Raw genomic sequence first — 25990 nt, forward strand, 5'->3', positions numbered from 1 at the left:
AGAGGCAGACAGATCACTATGGCCCTTAATGCAGCGCACAGGTTACTTTTGTCAAACTTGGGTTCAGACAAAATGCTGGACCACAAACAATGGCTCCATCAGCTCCGGTCCTTTTTGGGCATGGAGCGGTTGTCTATTGCGGCCAGTTTTGACCCTTAAGCATATGCGAAAATACGGTCCCTATTCATCGCTATCCTGTTCAAAGAGTTCAGGGAACCGATTTGTCCATCATACCTGCGTATCCTGAGATTTTTGCCTCACGATCAGGGGGAGATCGGGGCCACATGAACTCAAGGACTCTGAATAGGGGCAGGCCAAATCAGACACTTTACAAACCTGGTATAGTCTAGTCGGAAGGGGAGGGGTGGGGGTGGGCAAGGGTTTGTTTAATTTCTGTTTTTTGTTTTTCTTGGCATACAAACCATTTTACCGTGATTCTGTGCTATGGCCATTGTTATACTAAGTTGATTATTATGACCTATGCATTTTATAATAAGCTTGGATGGCCGATATCTCATGTTCCCTATACGCGGTTGGCCCATTATGGGTTGTAGGCGACATGCTGTGTATTACCACACCCACTTGACGGTTACTAACTGGATCTGCTCATTGGTAAACAACTTAATTTCGCGACCGGCCCGTAATGGGTTGTAGGCAGCTTGCTGTGTATATGACTTGCTTTATGGTTTGCCAATAAAAAAGGTTTGATCCTAAAAGACAGAACTTGAGAGAAGGAGAAAAAACCTATGTGCACAAGGAGAGAGGTCTTAAAAAGAATCTGCTTGTGCACTGGAAGCCAGGGCAAATTCGGCAGATGGGGAGAAATGTGCTCCCTTCTAGGTAAACCGAGAACAAGCCTAGCAGCAGAATGCTGTACAGTTTGATGTTTCCTCAACAAATCTTGCGGCAGACCGCCGTATAGGGTATTGGCATAGCCCAGCCTGGATATGACCAACATCAAGACTACCGTGATAGATTTTGTGACCAACAAAAAGTGTAGAAATTTCTTGAACATGCGTAGGATGTCGAAACATTTGCCAACCACAGAATTAATTTGATTATGGAAGGACCCTTACAATCAAATTTCACACCCAGGTTATAGATGGTTTCCACATGCCTATTTGGTGGAGGTGCTCTCTGGCCAGTGTTCTCCAACTTGAGGTCATGTTATGCCCCACACAGAGCACCTCTGTCGTCACGGTATTACACTTTAGCTAGAGGAAACTCATCCAATAGGAAACGACCAAGACTATTAACTCCCAAGAACTGTGTTGTGGGCCCATCAGATTTTAATCACTCTTGCTTTGACAGACTGCTTTCTGGAGGAAGAACAGAGATGAGAGCACTTAAAAAAGAAGCAGACCCCCAACATAAACTACAAAGACTCGGACTCTAAATCACATTTGGTGTCTGGAAATGGGATATAAGAAGGGGAGCTTGAGATAACAAAATTGTCAACTATCAAGCAGCTAGTCTGGCTGTGCGAGGAGGAGACACTCTGCAAAATGTATGCCTGTGACCAGGACTGGGGACCCAATCAATCAATCAAGGCATTTATAGAGCGCGCTACTCACCCGTGAGGGTCTCAAGGTCTGAGCAGGGGGTAGGTCGGGTTATGCTGCTACTCCTCGAACAGCCAGATCTTGAGTAGCCTCCTGAAGGTCAGAAGGTCTTCGGTCTGCCATAGGAGGATGGGGAGGGCGTTCCAGGACTTGGTGGCGAGGTAGGAGAACGATCTGCCGGTGGTGGTCGTTCTTCGGATGTGGGGGACAGTGGCGAGGGCGAGGTCTGCGGAGCGGAGCTGGCAGTTTGGGGTGTAGAAGGTGAGTTGTCTGTTGAAGTATGTTGGTCCGGTTTTGTGGAGTGCCTTCTGTGCATGGGTGAGGAGTTTGAATGCGATCCTTTTGTTGACGGAAAGCCAGTGCGGGACTCTCGGGTGGGGTGTGATGTGGCTGTGGCGAGGAATGTCAAGAATGAGGCGTGCAGAGGTGTTCTGTATGCGTTGCCGTCGTTTTAGCAGTTTGGCCCGGGCTCCTGCATAGAGGGCGTTTCTGTAGTCCAGTCTGCTGCTGACGAGAGCCTGGGTGACCGTTCTTCTTGTGTTGGTGGGGATCGAACTGTAAATCTTTCTGAGCATGCGGAGGGTGTTGAAACAGGAGGATGAGATGGCATTGACTTGGTTGGCCATGGAGAGTGTTGTGTCGAGGATGAATGCCAGGTTGCGTGTGTGGTCGGTGGGTGCACCGAGGGCAGTCGGCCACAGGAGTCGTCCCAGGCTGAGGGGGTGGTGCAGAGGATGAGGACCTCCGTCTTGTCAGAGTTCAGCTTCGGACGGCTGTTCTTCATCCATTCAGCGAAGGCTTTCATTCCTTCGTGGAGGTTAGTTTTGGCGGTGCAAGGGTCTTTGGTGAGGGAGAGGATCAACTGTGTGTCGTCGGCATAGGAGAGGACATTGAGGTCGTGCAGTCTGTGGACGCGGGCGAGCGGGCCATGTAGATGTTGAACAGGGTCGGGCTGAGGGATGATCCTTGGGGTACGCCTCAGATGGTTTTGGATGCTTCGGATCAGAAGGGTGGGTAGGTGGACGCTCTGTGTTCTGTCGGAGAGGAAGGAGGTGGTCCAGTTCGGTAATTAGCCGCAGATTGCTGCGTCGTGGAGGCGAGTGCGTAGGGTGCGTTGGCATACCGTGTCGAAAGCGGCTGAGAGGTCCCAGAGGATGAGGGCCGCAGTCTTGCCGTTGTCCAGAAGGGCCCTGATGTCCTCGGTGGCAGCGATGAGGGCCGTTTCGGTGCTGTAGTTGCTGCGGAACCCAAACTGGGATGGATCCAGGATGTTGTTCTCCTCAAGGTAGTGGGTCAGCTGTTTGTTGACGGTCTTTTCGATGACCTTCGCCGGGAAGAGGAGCAGGGAGATGGGCCAGAAGTTCTTGATGTCCCTTGGGTCTGCCTTGGGTTTCTTGAGCAAGGCGTTGATTTCGGCATGCTTCCAGCTCTCTGGGAAGGTTGCGGTGCCAAAGGAGATGTTGATGGCCTTGCGGAGGTGGGGTGCGATGGTGGTGCTGGCTTTGTGGAAGATGTGATGAGGGCAAGGGTCTGACGGGGAGCCGGAGTGGATGGTGCTCATGATTTTGATGGTATCGTCGTCATTGATATTAGTCTAGGCGAGCAGGGGGTCGCAGTGGGTGGTGGCCATGGGGTCCGACATGTCGTCAGCTGCCGTGGTGGTCTGGATGTCGAAGCTCTCGTGGATGTCTGCGATCTTGCGGTGGAAGGAGGCAAGTGAGTTGCACAGGTCTTGCGTTGGTGTTGGAGCTGGGGTTGGAGAGTTCTTTCACAATGTTGAAGAGCTCTTTGCTGTTGTGTGCGTTGTTGTCGAGGCTGTATTTGAAGGAGGTCTTTTTGGCGGATCTGATGAGGTGATGGTGTTGGCGCATGGCGTTCTTGTGGGCTGCTTGGTTCATCGGTGTCTGTTTGTGGCGGCATTTCTTCTCCAATTTTATGCAGTTTTGTTTGGAGGTCTGGAGGGCCGTGGTGAACCAGCAGGCATTCCTGTTGGTGCGTCTGCTGGAGGGGTTCTTGACCGGGGCAAGGGTGTTGTCGCAGTCGTCGATCCAGCGTCTGAGGTTGCTGGTGGCGGCGTCCGGGATGTTGGGTGGGCTCCGGGCAAGGGTGGTGGTTAGTGGTTCTTCAGTGACTTTGCTCCAGCAGCAGCGGGGGATCTATTGGGTGCGGTGGTGCGTGGTGGGTTTCAGGAAGGTGAAGTGGATGCAGAGATGGTCGGTCCAGTGGAGTTCTGAGGTGTGGCTGAAGGAGACGTTGGATCTTGCCGAGAAGATGGGATCCAGCGTATGGCCGGTCGAATGGATGGGTGTTGTCACAAGAGTCCGAAGTTGGCGAGGTTGGCGATCAAGGTGGTGGAGTTGGTGTCATTGTTGTTTTCGAGGTGGAAGTTCAGGTCTCCTAGGCGGATGTAGTCCGTGGAGGCGAGGGCGTGCGTGCTGATGAAGACGGCGATGGAGTTGCTGAACTGTGGTTGGGGTCCGGATAGTCTGTAGATCAGGGTTCCTCCGAGGGGGGTGTTGGGGTCGGTGTGGATCTGGAAGTGCAGGTGATCAGCATGTTGAGGGTGTCGTTGGAGTTGGTAGAGATCTTGAGGGTGGACTTGTGGACGATGGCGATTCCTCCTCCCACTACATTGGTGCGGTCTCTGCGAGTGCTCTTGTAGCCATCCGGGATGGCTATGGCGATGTCGGGTGCCGAGGAGTCGTTCATCCAGGTCTCTGTCAGGAAGGTGACGTCTGAATGTGTTGAGCAGGTCCCAGAGTTCAACGGCGTGTTGGCGTGCGGAGCGGGTGTTCAGGAGTATGCAACGGAGGTGGTTGGGTCCTGTCCTGGTGGGCGGATTGGCAGCTCTGGTGCTGGTGAAGCTGCAGTTCCAGCAGTAGAAGAGTCCATGGGTGCGCTTTGGGGCGGCCTGAAAGCAGGTGTGTTCTTGTCCGGTGTCGAGTGTGTGGAGGGTGCTGGCATCGTAGCGGAGTCAGGCATCATGGCGTTCGCGGGGTCCAGGGGTTCTGGTGCTGGGCACGGTCCGGGCACGGACTGGCTTGCCTTAGGCGAGGCCGTGCAGCGGCAGCCATAAGAAGGGCAGGTGGGAGGGAGGAGCAGCTGAGAGGGGGAGCGGGCGAATGGGTGAGTGGGGGGCCGGGGCCGCAGGGGAGGGAAAACGGGAGGGAGGAACGGCGAAAGGGAAACAAAAGGCAAAGGGGCACAAAGGAAGGGGAATGAAGAAAACGATCACAGAAACCAATTACCAAAATACAGTGCAATTAGCAGAAAAAGAGCAGAAAAACAAACAAAATACAGTGCAGATAGCAGAAGCAAACCTATGGCCTACCACTGGCCACCAGGGATGAGGAGCAGGTGGTAGCCTGCGGGTGGAGGTTGGCCCCGAACTTCAGTCAGCAGGAGGGGCAGCTGGGCACAGAGCACAGGCACAGACAGGTGGATCTGTGCGGCGTGGGGAGCAACCTGCCTGGAAATAGGGTCAATGGACGCTCCCTTGATTGCGCAGTGGCCGCCATAAGAAGGGGAGGTGGGAAGGAGGAGTAGCTGGGAGGGGGGAGCAGGCGAATGGGTGAGCGGGGGCAGGGCCGCAGGGGACACAGCGGCGGGAAAACAGGAGGGAGGAACGGCGAAAGGGAAACAGAAGGCAAAGGGGCACAAAGGAAGCGGAATGAAAAAAGCGATCACAGAAACCAACTACCAAAATACAGTGCAATTAGCAGAAAAAGAGCAGAAAAACAATTAAACAAAATACAGGGCAGATATCAGAAGCAAACCTACGGCCTTCCACTGGCCACCAGGGATGAGGCACAGGTGGTAGCCTGCGGGTGGAGGCGGGCCTCGAACTTCAGTCAGCAGGAGCGGCAGCTGGGCACAGACCGGTGGAACTGCGCGGCATGGGGAGCGACCTGCCTGGAAACATGCTGGACTCCCAACTTGGTGAGGGGATATCACCAAGAGATTCACCTGTCCCTCGTTCCTGGTGCATCTGTGCCTGCCTGCTTGCCAAGTGCAGTGCGCCCTGTGAGGAAGAGATGAGCGTTGGAGAAAGCAAGGTCCAGTAGGAGATCCTGGAGACTGGAACCCTGCAATAAGGTGTATGGATTTGGCTGCTGCACTAATCGGGTTGTTGCCTGGGTGCAGGGTAAAGTCAGTGACCCCATATGCCAGGTGGGGAAACCCTGAAGATTGCTACCATGTCGATGAGGCCGTAGCCCGTGTACAGTGAAGATGTCGACCCTGTATGCCCGGTGGGGCCACCAGGACAAGACAAGGAGCCTGGTCTGGTTGAGACCATCATCATGAGAAGGAGGCAGCCACGGTGACTCGAGCGGTCCCAAACCCCGACTGAGGGTCAGCATAAGGAGCATCGCACCCCTCGACACCTAACCTGTGGGGAGGATTCTAAGAAGCTTCTCACCATTGGAGGAGCATAAAGAACCCCTTGGCTGCTGTCTCTACAGGACAGCATGTGAGGAACTCAAGGACACCTGACCGCTGCCCTTTCCGGTATGCGTGCGAAGAATTTACCAGAGGCCGTCGCTGCAGCTGAGCACGCTCTGAGATTCTGATCATTCCAACCCTGCTTTTGGGGGCATGACTGATTAGGAGCTAGACAACCAAGGGGGAACTTGCCTGTCATATAGTGCCTCCGCGTGAGAATACTTAACTTTAATAAAGAGTAGAATTCCTGAAACCTGGACTACTAGTGGTGCTTAACTGAATGTTGCCTATAGTGAATGGGAACTAACCACCACCACTGGCGAGAGGGTAGTGGAAATCAGGAACTCGCCTATAAAACAAAAAAATAGAACCCTGACGTCAGGGGACTGTATGTATTTTTTGTGAATGCTGTATTTTACTTAGTGTTTATATATGAATACTCCTTTTTCCATAAAGCAAGTGGTTGACTAGACAATCGTTTATCGCTGAACGTATTTCGAGTTGTGAGCCTGCGTTCATCCCATATCCACCTACCCCACTACTCTGAGAAGCCTTGGACTGCTCAGGCCACACTAACACTGAGTCAAGTCCTCATGCGGTACTTCGCCCAGTTGCTAAAGATGCATAGTAGGTTGGGCCCCGGGACATAAGAAGTAAAAGGCCTCAACCCCTACGGTTGGACCCAGTAGCTCCTACTTACCCCGTGGCCCTCTGAAGGGGATTCGGACACACAGGGTCTTAAGTCTTAACCTAATTTGGGCATATTGATCAAAAGGGAAAGATGCAAACCAAAATGATTGCAAGCTCAAAAGCTCCTATCATGCCATGCAATCATTTTAGAACGATATTAAAGTAGAGGGTGTTGAAAGTCACCTTCAAATTTTGGATCATCGGGAAGGACAGATCTGCATTGTATGCACATCAAGGAGTGCTCTCTCTGGCCATCTATTTGGTGTGAAGTCACACTGCCGTTGCTCTAACATATAGTGCTGTCTAGGCTGGCTAACAGTTACATTTGAGCTGTTTTTTCTAGGACCTTGAATAAAAATATCATATTTGGAATAGGCATTATGTTTTATAGTTTAAAGCGATTCAAGTGTCGCCAGCGGCTAGTTCAATAATGGTGTCCTTTATGTTATATTCAGTTCCTTTAAGGGAGATACTAGTTTCAAAGGAACTGATAACCGTTCCAGATGGAAAGTAGTCTCCCTGGCATGTGGTAGCACTAATCCCACCAAAGAAGTATATACTCCCACCACTGAAAAGAAAAAGGCATCCAAATGTGAATACATTTACAAGCTTTTCCTCATGCACACTTTAACCATCTGCCTGTGTTTCCTTTATGCTGTGTGTCCTTGTTAGAACAGAGTTTGTTTTGCTGTTCAAGTGATAGGAACTGCTCATACACAAAACTCTGGATTCTGGACCATTTATTTCTGGGAGTAAAATCTAAATGACGACAAATTCTGGATACTCCTGATATCCGAATTGCACATTAGCCTGAAAATCCTCAGTGAGGAAGCATACTTGATTATAAATAACGGACTGGGTTCATAGAAAAAGGTATGGATATAATTTAACTTGAGTCACAATTTTTACATTTAGGTATACAACAACTAAGTATTTTTTAGTGTTTCAAACTGTTATATCTTGCATGTAATTGTGTTGATTACATTTTTTTAACCAACTTAACATTACTGTTGTGCAGTCTGTTTTTTTTACTGTGAAAAATAAGTGGGGCCGACAGTTTAAAATTGCATCCTTATTATTATGTACTCCCCAATATTACAATGATTTGAATACTGATTTACCAATCATGATGATACAGCTGTCAAGAAAGGCCCTTTATACATCACTGCCAGCCAGAAATATACTTTAAAGAGTCAGTAGAACATTTGTGTAATGAAGGCAGCAAGAGCCCCGTGTACCCCATATACTAACTTAAGAGTCTGCATGGCCAAAGACAAAGAGTTAAACAATGATGGCTCCCCACTGCAAGTCACATCAACAGTTTTCTTGAGGGCGGTTATGTGCTTCTTTGGGTTTCCTGCAATTAGAAGAGCAATGATATCTAATGTCAATTAGAACAATTAGGCAATTGTGGCTAGTCATTTAACAATCTTTATGTGTGTTCCCTTTGAGAGTAATAAAACAAAGCCTGCGAGTGGTAACATATCCATCTACTAGCATGTAAACAGCACAAAAAACAATACACCTGAGAGCACTTGGATCGATGCACTCTCAACTTTTAACCATTTCAGGTAACACATCCCGCTTCAAGGGAATATCAACCATAGTTTGAAATTAATCACGATGTAAAATAAAAGGTTAAGGGCCTGATTACGAGTTTCTCCTCATTTTAGGACTCCGAGAGATCTACTGTGTGGCACAAACAGCCCCCCCTCGAATGTTAGTCAAGCAGATCATAGTAAGCCTAGCTATTTTTATAGAAAAAGTAAACAATTGATTATATTGTAGCACCTTGCTAGTTACAGGGCAGGGGTGAGGGGGGGGGGATCCAGTGGCTGCACCTCGGTAATCACAAGGAAGTCAATAGAAAGTCAATTTCACATTTATACTAATCATTAAACTTCACAACTATTACACGCAATGTTTTTTTTCTATTCAACCCCTTCGTTGCGCAAGTCTGCCAACGGGCGTCGCAAGCACTACCTCCATAGTGCTGCGCACATCCGTTGGCCGATGCGGCCTCGCCCACTTAACATGGTTACGCGGTTAAAAAAAATATGATATTGTAAATAAAAGAAAAGATGAGAAATCATGTGTTACAACAAAAATGAATTACTATTTACCTGCAAGTTCTGTCAGTTTTTCTGCTCGTTTGCTCTTCGTTACAATGAGACCGATCTGGAAATCAACATATATGTAATTAGATATCTGTGGTGGAAGGGGTCGTTATACAAATCAGTGGGCAAGATATTTCTTCGGCGATGTGTTGTGCATGTACAAGCTGCCTTTGATGCACACCGTTGAACTTACTTCTTATTAGACTTAAAGGTGGGTTTCTTTTGGTACTTTACTCTGCAACTCAAATTATTTGAACCCTTTTGCTGCCAGGCCTCTCCCCCTCCTCCCCTCCAGTGCGAAGCCTGTTTTTTTTTTTGCGCTTTGGGGTAGTTCGCACTTAGGCCTCCATACATTTTTTGTCCACATAAGCTATCCACACAAAATTTGTGTCCTTTTTTTCCCCAACTCCCTGAGGATTCTCAAGGTACCCAGGGTTTGTTAATTCCCCTGGAGGGGACCGTGAAAATGGCAAAAATATAGCTACATTTTTAATTTTGGGGGAAAATACATAAAAAAGTGCTCTGGATAAAAGGGTTTGGACTTTTTCATAAAAATTGCATCAATTAACAGTTTGATGTACTAAAGTCACCATCTTCCTGAACATGCAAGGCTGAATTAAAAAAAAAAAAAATTACCACAGTTTTGTCATTTTTCAAAGAGGTAGCGCATTTTTCCTATTTTTTGTGCTTTCAACCTACTTTTAGTTTGTGGTGCAAACCGATGTGAAACCCATGGGTGATACAGGACAGTTTTAGATTTCTGATAAGTAGACAAACTTCCAAATTCAGCAAGGGGTCATATGTGTAGATCCCTCAATGTTTTCTCAGAGAAACTAACTGTTGAAATAACGAAATATTGAAATCGAGAAGGAAAATATTGCCATTTGTGATATTTTAATTTGTGACTTTTTGACACAATGGCCGATTTACAAAAGCAATGTACTGTTACATCCGCTAGACCCTTTGGTAGGGGGGCTATATAGGGTTTGAAGGTTTTCCAAGAACCCAAGGTACCAGAGCCAACAACTGAGCTCCACCGTACAACTGTTTTCCATATGTGTACTGAGTATAGACCAGCTCAAATGGTGAAATATGTAGAGTGAAAAATAAGTATCAATGCAACCTATGTATTTCTGAAATGGGCACAAGATATGGAGTTTAGAAGCAGTGGTTATGTGTACATCTCTGAAATTGGGGGTACCCGTACAAGCATATGATTTAAAGGCAATTTTTCAAAATGTATTTTTCTTACACAGGCTTACATTTGGAAGGCTCAAATGCAGCGAAATCCTAGTAATAATAAATATCCTACTATTCTATGCTCCCACATGTGTTCTGATAAAAATGGTACATCACTTGTGAAGGTAGACCTAGTCTCCGAGACAGAAATTAACCCAAAATGCAACATGAATATATCATATTTTTCCTTACAAAAGTGACCAGTTTTTTGCAAAGTGGGTAGCTGTGGATTTTGGGTCATAGCTCACACCCCACCAGCTGACCAACCTCTAGCTCGGCATAAGTGTCTGTGAAAAGCAACGAAACAAAAAAGAAAAACGAAATGGGGAATATGGTTTTGTGGTTCCTTGTTCTTCTCTGTTCTTGTTGGGATGTGGGGGGTGGGGGCACTCGCAAATCCTTATCCTGTCTGGTCTTAGACCAGGTGGGATGGCAGTACTGGCCAAGGCGAGGGGGAGTTTGAATTGACATATGATTTACCTGTTGCAGTATGGTTGGAGTTGTTGACCCTGCTTCCATGTCCGAGATCTATGTCTACAATGCCAGGAGGGTCCCTTTGGCTGAACTGATTGTGCAGGAATGTACTGAAGATGTGGGTTAAGGAGAGATTAATTTGTAACCCATAGCCGCCTCCATAACAAAGCTAATTACCTGGAATGTCCGTGGTATCATTACCTTTGAGAAACACTGACTGGGTTTGCTTATTTCAAGCTGTACGGGTGGCGGTAGCATGTTTGCAAGAGATGCAAATTTGGGGGGTAGGGGGACTCCCTCCCATGCCTGAGGAAACAGTGGAGAAGGCAGCTTTATGCCACCTCATATTCAGGCTTTGCAAGAGGGTCCTTATTTGGGTAGCTCCTGAGGTTACCTTTCAGTGTTTGCACCATGTGGTGGATCTCGAGGAGAGGTATGTTATTTTACATGGGAAGTAGGAAGGGCGAGAGATACGCATCATTAATGTGTATGCCCTTAATGTTGACTGCCCTGATTTCTTCCCTGCTGTGCTGGCAGCAGCAACTCCCTATTTGGGTGCAGCGATAATATTGATAGGAGATGTGAACAGTGTCCTTGATGGGTCCCTGGACAACGAACCCCCTCATGCCTATACCAAACCCCGGTTGACTGGGACACTTAGGGAGATTTTGGCTGGCATGCAGTTATGGAGCAACAGTCACCCTGCGAAGAGATTGTTCTCTTGTCATTCTCCGGCATCCAGAACTTTTAGCCGCTTAGAGTACTGTTTACTCTCGGTTGAACTCGCACCCGAAGTTGCGGGGATTACCTAACTGCCCAGATACCTCTCGGATCACTCGCCTGTCCTGTCGAGTCTTGGGGGGAGTCCACAACCGCCCAGCGATACCCCAGTAGCGCCTTTGAGCAAAAGCACTGACAGATCCTATTTTCAAGGCAACTCTCATGGATGCCCTGACACATTACTTTGAATAAAACTGGTCATCTGCATCGAGCCAGCCGCTTGATTGGGAGGCCATGAAGGCCGTCCTTAGAGGAGTGCGCATCAAACTTTCATATGGTATTCGGAGTCAGTTGGAACAAGACATAAAAACCTAGGAAGCAAAGCTGGGTAGATTAGAGGCAGCGCTTCTCATGACGCCTCACACTGTGCCAGAGTGGTGTGCACTCGGGAGACCTTGCTTGATGATTGGCACAGGTTAGAGAAATACACACCTACAGCAAACCGACAACGGATGCACATGGAGGGAGATTCAAAGGGAGCTCTGTAGCCCGAGTGGTTAAAAGGGAGTAATCTATAACCCCTATATTACAGCTCCGCGATGGGAACGGAGAGTTAGTGTATATGCAATGCGCAATCAATGAAGTCCTGGTTGTATATCTCAGTAACACTTATGTGAAATGAATATCCAAATAATAGGGAATAGATCCTTGAGGCAATTAGGCATCTCAAGCCAGGCAAGAGCCCTGGAAGCAACAGGCTACCAATGGAGTTTTATCATAGGTTTGCCCCTCTGTTGGCTAACTGCCTTGTGGAGGACTACAATGAATCACTTGGGGTTAACACTTTGCCGGCCTCCAAATGTGAGGCCTTTGTGGCCATTATTCCAATACCTGATAGGGACCCTTTGATCGCTAGGTCCCACAGGCCGATCTCGATCTAGAATCTGGATGTGAAATTTCTTAGTGGGATTCTAGCGGCCCGCCTTGTCCCACACATGCCCCTTCTTAGACATACAGATCAAGCAGGATTAATTCCAAAGCGTAGTACCACTTATAAATTGCAGCGCCTAACACGTATTGCATGCTCCGTGCCTCATGGAGGACGATTATGCCCTAGCACTCTTAGATATAGAACAAGCCTTCGAATCTGTGGATTGGTCTAATGTCTGGCAGGTACTTCGACAGGTCGGAGTGGGTCAAGGTTTCATCAAATGGATCCAGGTTTCATCAAATGGGTCCAGGTACTGTATGTTGCTCCTTCGGCGAGAATAAGAGCTGGAATCCAATCCATTTGAGCAGTGTCGGGGCACCGGTTAAGGCTGCCATATCTCGCCACTCATATTTGCAGTTGCCATGGAACCTCTTGTGGCTGCCCTGAGGAAAGGATGGGCTTATGGGGGATAACTCTTGGAGAGACCACAAATGTGGTCTCCCTTTATGCCGATGAAACATTGGTGTATCTAAAACAGCCGGCATATTCAGTGCCATTCCTCCCTAAAGTGTTACAGAGGTTTGGAGATGTCTCTGGTCTTAGAATTAATCAGGGAAAATCTAAATGGAGACTGGCGGGAAGACCTGAAAGCGAGCTACCACAGGTGGGAATTCCATGGGTGACTATTGGGGCTAAATACTTAGGGATCTGATTGGACAATAAGGCCTCCTCATACTTGGATCTTAATGTTGGGAGGGTGACAGAAGGAGTATGTGGCTCTGTACAGTTCTGGAAATAATTACCCCTGTCCCTTATGGGCCGGATAGTGATTGTGAAAATGATCATTTTGCCACGTTGTCTGTATGTCCAACAGCATTGGCTATAAGTAGTTCCCAGACACTGTTTCCAGACACCGAATGGCCTGTTGATGGACCTCCTTTGGGGTACCAGACGCAAGAGGGTGCTATTCAAAACACTACAAAGAGGATAGTGTAGAGGAGGGCTCTAGTTGCCCTGCCTGAAACTTTATTACATGGCTTCCCAACTACAGCATGCGGTCCATTGACTGGATGGTGACGATGAATGGGAAAAGCGACTCCTGGCGGGTACATGCGGTGGTCAGCCTCTGCTAAATCTTCTAATGTTCGGTTCCAGGCTTCCTGCATCGTTTTCCTACATTGTACAACATGTGGATATCACCTGTGAGAGCATGGTTCGGTGGGTGGTGCTCCTTATGCCCCGGAAATGCCTCTTTGGGCGGGACAACCTTACTCATGTATTGGTGAGTCCATGTCTGTGCGGTACTGGAAAGAGGGAGGATGCCAGCTGTTGGGGGATCTCTACGTCAATGGGAAATGTATAACCCGAGAGGAGGCAGTGACTTCCTTTAACCTGGGAGCTGGACACTTTCTGCAACATGAAAAGATCGAGTGTTACAAGGATGTCTGGCTGTTCATCCCATAGGAACCCCCCAGCACTAATATAATGAAAGTAATGTTGTACATGACTCAGGGGTGCAGTTTCTTTCAATTTGTGTATAGGTACGGAGCCCGCAGGGCCCTATGCTCTCATACATTGTGTGTGCTTGCCGGTCAGACACTACACTGCGGCCTAGACACTGCACTTGTCAAAATGAGCTTAGTGCAGCCGCTGCCTCAGGTCTGTTTCTCTTGATTTCATTCAGAGGCAGTGGCTGCACAAGACATCCAAATGCAATTCCTCCTGTCTCCAAATCGCTGTTTGGTTTCGGCACACTATTTTCCTAAGGGGGTGTCGGAGGCAAAGCGGGTGAGTTGCCCCACTTAATATAACAAAACTTGTTTGGGCACACTAAACACCACCTACTCTGCACTACAGAAATTGGCATGAATCATTTATTAAATTAAGAAGACAATTGTGATGCCCAGTCCCAACACGTTTCAGCCTCACATGGCTTCGTTCAAAGGATGTTTCTACTATGTCTTTTCTCGATGTTTATTACAGTCTTTCTAGGCCGTCACTACCGCTTCCTCCCCTTGATTCATGGGAGTTATGTATGGTATTAAATTTCTTTAAGTTAAAAAAAAACTGGAAATGAGTGTTGTTATATGTGAAATCATAAGCAGTGTATGGTGGGGTTGCATGTTATAGTGAGAACACTAAACTATAACTTGAATTTCAGCGTTTGTGTGGTTTAAAAACCCATTTCAACACCCAACTATAACATCACTCTAACTTTTGTTTTTTCAATGAATTTCTGAGAGGTCTTTAACGAAAGGGAAGATCATATCATATCCAACGATAACGTCTACATAACCATTTCATTATTTTGTTATTCTCGTATAATCCTGGATTTCACTAGAGGTTCGATTATGTGTAAATGTTAGTAGCCAGCCAGCCCATTCTTGTGCGACTGGATACATCATAAAACCCCTTTTCACCTCCCTGTGTCATGTCTGACTTTCCACAGTGCCGCATCTAAAAACTTGCAATTACATTTGTTCAATCTCTTGTAGGCACTGAAAGAGCCTCAGTATGCAACAATCAGCAAGTGAAGATCTGTGTAGTACACCTGACCATTCAGCACATTAATGGTTTCTTGCATGTAGTCCACCACTATCTAGCATTCCAACATGTGCAGAACCGCTTGAAGGACCCTCATCAGGGACATTCCGGGGTATATACTAGCAATCTTTGGGGAGGGTCATATAGATCTTGTGAGATATGTTAAACTGTATATATTTAAACTGCTGCTGCCTGACGCCTAATGGAAGATTTGAAATACTTAACGTTTTACTATCAAGTTAAATATGTCACAACGTCTTCAGATCCTCCCTTCCTCCATTTTGTATGTTTAAACAGTTGCATACAAATGATAACTAAAATCCTTACCTGGCTAATTGGATTTTGATCAAAGTATTCTTCAACAAAGTACTCAAGAAGCTGCAAATCAATACAAAGCATAATTAAAGTCAAACTTGCAATAAACTACCAAAATAAAAGCAGATTTTCTCATCATAAAAATCAAAGCCACAAACTAAAGATCTCCTACATTTGGATTCTAGTACCAGGCAACTTGACTGATAACTTGTTGAATTTCCTTTAAGGGTTCACGGTCCACAAATTCACAATGATTAATGGTAAATGATGACTGGCAGAAGCTTCGCGAAACAAACAGAAACAAGCAATTGCTTAAACCCACCTGACAAAGACATCAGATGCAGTGGACTCAAAACAAGACCAGAACAGGACATATTTTGTTATTCTGCAGGACACCGGCTGCTTTACAAGCAAACACCAGGTTAGCAGAAGGTTGCAAAGTCCCATCCCTTTTGAGTAGGAAAAAAGGATCTCAAATTCGATTCCTCAAAAATCATACTAGAGAGCTGTGTTCAAAGAGTGTCTCGGAAGGATGACTGAATGAATTTGAGACAACTTTTTTGAAGTGATTCCCAAAACAATGGAGGTCTTTCTTCTATGATCTAGCCAGAGTTAATTCAAGAGAGAGCACGTATATCTAGATAGGTGTCTATCAATCTCAGTGTCCGATTATTAAAATTTGTCATGTACTGAAGATGAAATAGGTAAGACAAAATTGACATTGGCACAAACAGCAGAATCGGACTATGAACTATTATCTATAGTCAGCTAGTTAGGCCTGCAGGTGAAATTTACGACGTGGAAAAACTGAGTGAGATAAATAGCAGCTGCTGTGATCAGGTCACAGCTTCCAATCTCTTCAAGACTCATTCCTCTCTCTATGCTTCTGATGCTGGCAAACTAAGAACCATTACATTGGGTAATATTAAGACCTGTGTTGAAAATACAGAGACAAAGTATAAAGTAATTATAGTTTATTATAGCAGCAGTACAGAGCCCACACATCTGCTCGGCTGAGAAGCATGTGTCAACAGAACGCAGTAAAACTCTAAAATCCCACAACCATATGACAGGTGTTAGAATGGCACACAGTTGTGTATTAGTCTAAAATTGTCTCACAGGCCAATTTGCTAGGCATGTTAACAATATTGCAAAAGAAAGGCAAGGACCAATGTTTCTCATATACGCCAGGCTCCCATAAACATGCCTGAGGGCGAAAGAAAAAGTGAATGGTGACTTGTATCCACAATTCAATACAGAAAGGAACAATAGGCAGGGGTGCCCCCTCTTCCTGGTGCTCTTTGCTCTTTTTTTTATCCACTGGCATATTGGGAAATGATTGAGACCCTGGTCAGATCACTGAAATCCCAGATGAGATGATAATTTATTTATGTGTATGACATATTTCTGTATATTGATGAAATGAAAACTTCCATACACATATCTCAGGATCCAATTGGTCAAACTGAAACACATATTGCCTCTCAAAAAATGGATGCCTGGGTCTGGCTTTACGTCACAGACCCACATTTCTACGCAGGTTTTTAAATATCTGGGGATCTTTATATCCAATGATAGGTCTGCTGTGCTTGGTCATAAGCTTTTTAAGCACATTTCTATGCTTCACTGAAGGTGTAACATGCTGATGGTTACTCACTTTCTAAATGGACACACCACTTTAAACAAAATGATATTTCTCAATAGCATTCCCAATGTTTTACATCATAAAGGGTACAGAGGACTTCTGCAGCTAGACTCTATCCTACATTACCACTATGGATGGAGTCACACCCATGATATCTCTGACAACACTATGCAGGGAGTTCTAAGATATGTAGGGTACACTCCAGGTAATGAGGCAATATTAGTGGACGCCTCAGCTAATGGTGTTCTCATCTATGCAGGAACCATGTCTATTGGTCAACTAGCATATCATAGCTCCCTCAGGGTGCACAAAAACGATTTACAGAGGTTATGCACCTGGTCATCTTTCCGCATCCACCATTGCAATAATTCACACTTAGGAAAAGTGCTAGGAAGGCTCTGGGTCAGCATATGATTGGCACTCAGGAAATTCATTTTTGGTACTTCTGGATGACCTGCAGTATCTAAATAGATTCCATAAATGGGAGGATCTAGCCGGTATGTTAAATGTGAGAAACATTTGAGGGCGAAACAATATTTAAATGTTGGAAACTACCATCTTTTGTGCGGTGTACCCCCAGATTTTCTCCTAGACTAATCTTGCTAGCTGTAGAACTCTGTGCACTTTACCCAACTCACCTGTGTTCCCCTTTTAACATGATGACATTGAAACACACCTCATTGGTTTATTTAACTTACCTAGAAGTCACTAGTACATGATACAAAAGGTACGCAGGGCTTGTAAGTCGGATGTGACTAGTGGCCTTCAGCACTGATTGTGCCACCCACTGCAGTTACAGTGAAAGCATGACTGCAGGCGTGCCATTTGTAGGCTGCCTGTGCAGTTTCAAACTGTGAATTAGACCCGTCAACAGAACCCCTTTTAACAGGTCAAACCCTGCTTTTTAAATATTAACAAGCTACTTTTATGCAGTCCTGTTGAACATAAGGCAGAGTGCATGGTATTTAAGAGTAGGACATGTAAAAGGTTGCGTTTACACATGTCCCTAGAGTGTAAAAGCGGCAAAAATCTATTTTCACCATAGCACAGCTGGCTGTTCCATGGGAAAGCATTATGATGCAATATTAAATATAGGATTATCATCTCTGGCTAGGAAGCACCTAAACGTTTAATTCTAGGACTTTTGGAAATATTTATTAAAATCCCAATCCACTTGGACTCGAAGTTTACACATCGTAGCACCAAGGTTGCCCTCCAAGAAGTCCCCAAGGGTACTGCAAATGTTTATAGCCAGGTATTTGAGGGACTGAAACGCCCAGCGAAGGCATTCCGGCCAAAAAGCAAGCTTGTGGGTGAAGTGCCTTGCCAGAGTGGGAAAAGTAATGGGTTGTAGGGTTGACTTTAACGTCAGACAGGGCGTCAAACACATCTAGTATAAGCACTAGCGGTTCGAGATCTATGTGAAAAGACCATCGAAACAACAGCATACATAAAGAATCAGCATGTAGGGTATCCCCCAGTGGTATTTCCAAGCCTCTTCCCATCTCTCTTCATTTGATTGCTAATGGCTCTACCGTGAGAACAAAACAAAGGGTGCCCCTGTCTGGTTCCGGGCACTATAGCGTATGCTTCAGAGATGTGGGGGCCAGTCCTTACCCTGGCTGAGGGGGGAAAGTACAGCAATTTAATCCATTGTAGCATCCAGGGGCCAAGCCCGCAAAGTTTCAATGCAGCCAGTATTTAATCCTTGCTCAGGGTATCAAACGCCTATTCTAGGGCAATGGGGATACATGCAGCCTCGACCAGGCCTGCAAGACTCCCTCCATAACTTGGTATAAGCAACATATGTTGAGAGAGGCATTTTGCAGGGCTGAAATCCAGTCAGAATGGGTTGAAAAGGGGATGTAAGGTGAGGGAAGAGGCGGTTGGCCAGAATTTTGCTTATAATTTTATAATCTGTGTTCAGAATGGATAACGGGGGATAGGAGGCAACAGTTGTGGGGTCATGATCGGAGTTAGGTATAGCAGACAATCACTTCTCTCAGTAGGAGGAAGACATTACAGCTGTAGGGCTAATTTGAATTTCCAGGCGTTGTGCAAGAAGGGGTCAAATTTGGCATAAACCTCCACCGATAGGCCAACCAACCCAGCAGTCTTTCAGAGAGCCAGAGTACATAGTGCCTGGTGGGTTTCTTGTTGGGTGATAGGAGACTCAAGTAATTCAACATCATTCGGAGGATGCAGGGGTGGTTAAACTGTCTAGGAAATCTGGTGAATTTAGCAGGATTCCCGTTGCATACAGGACCTTATAATGTCACACAGACTTTGCATTGATATTATTTTCTGTAAATACTAGTGGCCTTGAAGGGTCTTTACCAGAGTGTATATGAGAGTATGTGTTGTGTGGGCAAATTAGCCGGTCCATCAGTCTTATCGTGGGCTCTGGACATGAAGGCAACCATGCCTAAGCATTGGAGCCTCTCCATAGGGTTGGCATGTTCATCCCTTCTGCATGCAAGGTGGTCCAGTGCTGCCTCCACTTGCTGAAAGTCTGCTTCTAGGGACATGCGTGCACCGATCATGGTGTGCAGGATAGCTTTGCGTATGACCACTTTATATGTTTCCCATTTAATAGCTCTGGTGAAGAGCCTGTGTTGTCCTGTAAGTATTCTACAGTGGCTTTGCGCAGAATATGCAAAGCACTTAGACTTCCAGCCACAGAGGCTGCATCCGCCAGGTGGGCAGTGGAGTAGGCACACATCCCAAGGCCAGGGTTAACAATAACAGATCATGATCTGAGACAAGGTTTTGCTTAAACAGTCTGTGTGTAGGACTTGCATCTGTAAGGAGGTGCAATGTAGGTGAACATGGAGAACATGGACAGGCAAATAGAATGTGTTTTTTCTTATCTGTGGCTGGCGTGCTAACCATGCATCTATGAGATCCCTTGGTGGAGCCAGTAAGCCAGTTCAGTTGAGGTGCGCATGGCAGGGGCGCTCAAAAAGGGTGGGGGGTTGTGATCAATCAGGTGTAATGTCAAGAACCGTAGTAAAGTCACTACCCAAGATGAGGGTTGGATTCCCCCCCTCAAAAGAATAAAATTACAAACAGTAACAAAACAGTAATCTAGACAAACTGTGCCCAGTAGAGGAACTAAGACTAAGAGCATATGTGGTGGGAGGCAGTTGCAAAAAGATGCCTTCTCAGATGTTGGGAAAAGAGTGACTTTAGGAGGTGGGTCAGCCAGAGTTCAGTTATCTCATCCAAGCACATAAGGAAGCGTAATATTAAGGCAGCACAGATTTGTGCATCAGCAGCAGTTTGAGAGCCTAGACAGACAGCAACAGAGAAGGGAGAAGTATGATCTGTGAGTACAGAGAGCACAAGCAAACGGGAGAGATAAGCTGGTAAGGGGTGGGGAATAAACCTCCTAAACCAGGTTGTCTGCCGGGTGACAACAATTGAGTTCACGGTGGATGACGAGACCCCCAGAGTCCTACTCAGATGAGGTGTCTATGGTATTGAGTGGTGCAAAGTGTAGTAGCAGTTTCTATGGTGGCCCGACGCTCTGCCCACACCTAGCCCTGGGAGTGAATACTCTCCACAGGACAGTTTAACACGGACTGAGCTCACCGAAATCATTCCCATTGCCTCTGCCCATCTGATACAGAGTCCTTGCTAGATAGTAGACCATCAGTGTCATAGGTATCATACATCAAGGCTTGGCATCCTTGGCAGTCAGTGAAATAAGTTTATTCATCAGCAATAATTTTAAGGCAGGCAGGAAATAGTAGAGCATATTTTAAGGAAAATTCTCAGAGTCTCTTTTTAACGGCCAGTAAGCAGGCCAAGCATTGTTGAACTGCCCCAATGAAGTCCGGGAAGATTGAGACCATTGAGGTCACAACGATAATGGGATGTCGATTACCAGCCCACTGCAGAATGTAGTCACGATTGAGGTACTTGAATAATTTGATCACTACCAACCGTGGAGCGGTTCCAGGGACAGCCGGTCTGGTGGGGACCCGAAGTGGTCGCTCTACTGTATAAATGGCAGATAGGTGTGGGATTGAGGCTTTCTGCATTTTCAGGCAAGCCGATAACCCAATTATTCTTATATCATTGACCAGCCCTCAACGTCCTCTGCACGGTCCTCCAATATTTGTACCCTCTCCATGAGGTCCAATATGTGCGCAGTCACTTCAGTGTGCGGAGGGCAAAATTCATGTATGGCTAGTTCGTTAAGTGTCCCCCCTCTCTCTTTGGATTTGCAATGGTCTTCAAGGGGTAGATTAATGTCTATGGAGAGTGCATTAATTTTCATTTGCATCTCTGTTCACATGACTTGGACAGCTTGACGAATCAAGTCCAACTTGTCTGAGGGGGGCTAAGGAGCGATTAGTTTTGGTCCAGGTAGGCAATAAGGGGCAGGGCAGAGTCCAACAGGTGAGACTCCTGAGTGGTGCTTATAATAGTGGTCATCTTCTTTGTGGTGCAAAGAGGGCCCATCAGCGTATCCCGGACAACAAGCTTTGCTGAAGCACATCAGGGTTTCCAGGGCTCAACGTGGACGGGGCAATTTCATACTTCAGAGGAGTTAGGTCTCGTGGATATAGTGGGGGTGACCTACTGGGGTCAAAGCCCCACCCAAGACTTCAGAACACAGCCAGTCAAGCACAGATGGTAAGGTGGGCTGGCACAAGCAGCTGTTAGCAAGCCTTGCCAATGGGGGTGGTCACCACATATTGCAGCAGTGCCGGCGAAGGCTTCAGACTCCTTGAGAGGGTGAAGAAGCAGGGGTAACGGGGGTCTTCATAGCCTTGGAGGGCAAGTGGTAAGCAATGAGCAGGTGTCTCTCCGTGAACAGGTCATTCTCCCTCTGTAGCCCTTAGTGAACAGTGACTTGCGATACACCACCCGGTCAGTTATACTGAGCTAGATATGACTGCTCCCGCTACATTCGCGCCCGGGGCATTGCAATCAGCCCACTAACAGGAAGCGCCTGCTCCCATTCTTGTAGTCCTCCCCACTTCAAAGGGGTCAGAGGGGTGGAAGAGCTCCACTGACCTCACCAACCCCATTGTTTGCAAAGACCAGGGGACTAGTGAGTGAGGGAGGCAAAGAGGGAGGTGGAGAGGGAGCCCGATCTCAGGCTGAAAGCTGCATTCATACCTGGACTTGCTGTTTTAGTGTGTCCCTAGCCCGTACCCAGTGCCACCATGACCTAATGCATGGGGGTGCAGCCACCTACAACCCCTTTATGGGACGCAGCCCTGTGGTCCTGTGATTTCCCATGCATGTCAACAGGCCGTGTCAGTTTCTGCCTGGATTGCTGGATTTAATTAGGAACTGGGAGGGGGGAGCACAAGAGAGGCCATCAAGGGTGGACAGCCTACAGCCAGGGAGGATTCCCAGGCCTGACAGAGGAGCACACATGCCACAGTCTGCATCGCCGGCGCCCAGTCACCAGAAAGGAAGAGTTCTCAAAGTCCACCGCCCAGGATGCCAGGAAGTCAAGGGGACAAATGCTCAGTTCGCTGCAGCCACATGGGCCACTCCAAGGATCAGGCTCTGGAAGGCTGGCGCAGGTTGCGGAGTGAGAAGAAGCAGCCTCGCAAGTAAAGGCCCACTCATCCGGATGTGCTTGTAGGCCCGGAGCACTTACCCACTTCCTTCAGGCAGGGCCGCAAGGGGGTCCAGTAAGGCTGCAGGCGCCTCCCGCGTTCCATGCGAGCAGGCCCAGCCAGTGTTATGACCTCATCAAGCCACAGATATGTTCCAGAAACCACTCACACTGGTGGCTGCAGAGCCTGGGGAGCTTTGGCAAGTGGCCTGGGTCGTAGACTGCAGCCTGCCGGTGCAGATGATGTCAGATGAGCGGGACGTGCATGGAGCGCTGCTAGCTTGTATCCATCTTCACTGGCTGGCCAAGCCCTCTAAGATATGACATAGTTTACTATGACCATTTCCAACCAGGATTTGTTTTCTCAACTGAACTAGTTTTATTGCGTACAACATCAGAAGCTTCTCCCTTTACAGGCTAATACACATTATTCGTTATATAATTTTGTGCCGTCCATGCAGATACTTTTTTACCTTTTTCATGCAGGCACACTAATCTCGCTATTCACTCTGCTTCAGCTAGGGGTTTGGCTGGAAAAGGAGAGCCATTAAATTCAGAGTCTTCTTTCTACAGAGAGAATTTTGCAAGGATGGTAAAGTTTTTATAGATATTTGCAGTTCCTAAAATCTGAAGAAAATCTATGCTCCACATCCAAATTTGTTCCCTTTGTATCATCAAGGTGCTTCCTTTGCCTTGTTGCAGATTATGACAGATTAGGAGAGTGCAGCAGATTATGAATGACTATCATGGAGGATTCACAACTGCTATCTTTCATCCATCTTTACTATTGCTCCATCCCCCTTTCCTCTTTGCTGGACATCCAATGCCCGAGGTCTATGCAAGACGGCTGAGAAATGCTTCCTGTTCAATTAATATTTTCACATGTTTGTCTAAAGACACGGGATAAGGAGCATGGTACCATTAGCCCAAACTTTTGCTTGCTGTAGAAGAAGGGCATTATGGGGCTTTTTTTTTATTCAAAATGATCAGGACCAGCAGTAAAATAATTTTGGCTAAGTACAGAAAAAGATTTGCCACAGCAGTTCAAGGCTCTTAGTTCTTTTCTCTCTCTGTACAACTCTTATGAAAGATAAAGTTAATTTTTCTCAAACATCTTCTGAATAAAAGTTACAATACCTATGAAGCTTTTTCTACCAGCATTGTTCCTTATAGTGGTGCCTCCTCTGACTTCCCAGGTTGAGAAGGTTACTTTCACTCCTTCTGAATGATTCCTGTAATTTACTGGTCTCCACATTATCAGTAGACTGATGCAGTTCTCACTCTATCCATTATTTCACAAGGATTTTCTGAGGCAAAGAGAAGAAGGACTTCCAGACCAGTACCCAGATATTGAATCAGCGGCTCTTGCTTGCTGGTGAATCTTGTTGAGCAGTTCCCCACTCTTTCCGACTTCCTATATTGGGGCCCTGGAGAACTGTCTTGAGGGTAGCAGTTATGTGAAGTTATTGTTCTTGTCTAGCCCTTTGGACCCTTTGTTCTAGCTAGTGTTATGGCTGCTATGAAAAACGGGGTGGATACTGAGAGAACACGTAAGGAGGTGATATACTCACACTAATCAGGTTACCAAATGCCTGTGCCAATACACAGCTGCGTTTTAGTGTAGGTGTTTTTTTGCGGCTGGTGCAAGATAGGACTCCTTTAAGTGATATATGACTTTCAAATGCAGCCACACAGGGAGACTATTTAGGACTCTTCAGCTTGACACAGCCCAAGCATTCATGATATACTCTCTTCACATCTCCTAATCCCTAAATGGCCCTCCTAAACTCTTACTTGCCCCAAACATAGGGGCTTGTGTTTGTTGTACTTGTAAGTGATGGCCATGTACACAGGTATGAATGCTGCACAGATCTATATTCAAGGAGCGTAAATGAGTGCAGTTTATGTACTGACATAACAGGGAAGTAAGAGTGGATGAATGCTGAATGCATGAGAAAGGTGTATTGGCTGAATGCAAACACTCCTAGTCTGGTACATTTGCAATTATTTTAACTTAGGTTAGGGAAGCAAAACAATGTGTGAGCTACCACCTTGTTGTTCTTTCCTGAGATAGGGTGGATTAGGACCTGCAGTGCAAATGTCCAGAGCATTCAATATTTATTGGATCATAAACAACTGCTCAAAATGTAATATGTACAGAATCTATACAACATTTTAAAAGGGAATATATAAAAGAAATATTCTGCTAATACAGTCCATCATGAGTCCATTATAAACTTCATGGGCAACTAGAAGAGTAAACTCATTCCGCACCTCCATGCAATTTTTCTTTTCATCGTATAAAAGGAGATTCAGCCTCGTGACAAATAATGGTTTCAGTATTGTAAAATCAGGGAATTTGGACCAGAGTTAAAACCTTCAGACAGCTTCACCAGAAGGCTTTTGAGGGAGAGACAGAATTAGACAGAGGAAGGTTTAGGGCAGGAATTTCATTACACTCTAACCTTTAGACAAGAGGAATCAGTATATATAACTCTTCTATTCTTATCAAAGAGACCATTTCATGTTGAGTGAAGATCTGCGCATAAAAGACTACACACAAAGTGTATGAGAGGCTTAACAAAAGCACAAATATTTCATCAACTTAATTTAACCTTTTTGCAATGAAGACAATAACATACCTTTAATGTACAAGTAAGTCGGTTAGGTTTTAAGTCTTGGTCATCCATTGTTCTTGATTCATCAATGACCACATATAGATGTCGCATCTAATGTTAAAAAAAGAAATAAATAATTAAACCTAAATAATAAAAGAAGATGATTGTGCTGATCTGCTTTATTCTGTTTCAATTTCCCTTCTCATACTGTGTATGGGATAATGCGACTAGAGAAGTATATCATAAGCCTATTACAAGTCACTGTAGACTTTGTGTCCATATAAAGAAGGAAGACTGAAGTCCTGGAACGCCAAGATGAGTTTCAATTTCCCTTTGGTTTGCAATCGTCTACTAAAAAAAAGAAAAATGTCAAAAAGTTGCACCAAAAATGGGCTTTATAAAGCCTGCTCTCAGCCTTTGCTTTATAAAGCAAAGGCTGAGAGCAGGGGCAACGGGGCATCCTCCTGCGAAAGTAGAGAGGAGCATTTAAAGTAAAGTGGGGAAGGGGTGAGGTCAGGAAAGGGGCTTTTAGTATTCAGGGAAGAGTAGTATTAAGAGGTACCAAGGGGTGGGTAGGATTCACAGATTGTTAGCATTTAGGGTACTTTGTGATTTTTTGTGTTCAAGAAAGGCTAGCATTAAACTTTTAAATTACGTTCTGTGTTCAATTCTGATAGCACATAGTACATACATTTACACAGTATGAATAATATTAAATACTCAGCAATTATATGCTACTAAAACGGAATAAAAGATCAAGGGTCAAAAAAGGTTACAAAGAAAGACCTTTTAATTCGCCTATCAGCTATACTGAGCATAAATAGCTACCAATGCATATAAATGTAGCGGGATTGCTGATGGTCCTGAAAATTTGCTAACTTAAAGTGTCTTATGCCTATAAAGCAATCTTATCCAGGTCCTTTTAGGTTTAACATATGCTTAACAAAAAAACAATAGATTTTCCACATTCTCAACTTCATCTATACCAGGTGCAAAGATCTGGCCTGGTTTGCCTACCATTTTTTTGTGTGATTTTTTACTTGCAGTGTACCCACCCTAAATTTATATAGAGAGTTCGTACATGGGAGGTACATACGCATTCATAAAC

The 25990-nt window shown here is 45.9% G+C and overlaps 1 protein-coding gene across 1 annotated transcript in view; it reads right to left on the reverse strand.

Annotated features, from left to right (window-relative positions):
• The window catches only part of LOC144818172 (general transcription factor IIH subunit 2), a 368595-nt gene that overhangs the window by 190879 nt on the left and 151726 nt on the right, over positions 1 to 25990 (reverse strand). Inside the window, exons 5-8 of the mRNA XM_078675294.1 lie at positions 24907 to 24993; positions 15048 to 15098; positions 8819 to 8873; positions 7947 to 8052 (exon numbers count right to left, since the gene is read on the reverse strand). Of these exons, the coding sequence (XP_078531420.1) occupies positions 7947 to 8052; positions 8819 to 8873; positions 15048 to 15098; positions 24907 to 24993 (299 nt within the window). The remainder of the gene's footprint in view (positions 1 to 7946; positions 8053 to 8818; positions 8874 to 15047; positions 15099 to 24906; positions 24994 to 25990) is intronic.

Source organism: Lissotriton helveticus, chromosome 2_1 (genome assembly GCF_964261635.1).
Source record: "Lissotriton helveticus chromosome 2_1, aLisHel1.1, whole genome shotgun sequence".
Lineage (NCBI taxonomy): Eukaryota > Metazoa > Chordata > Amphibia > Caudata > Salamandridae > Lissotriton > Lissotriton helveticus.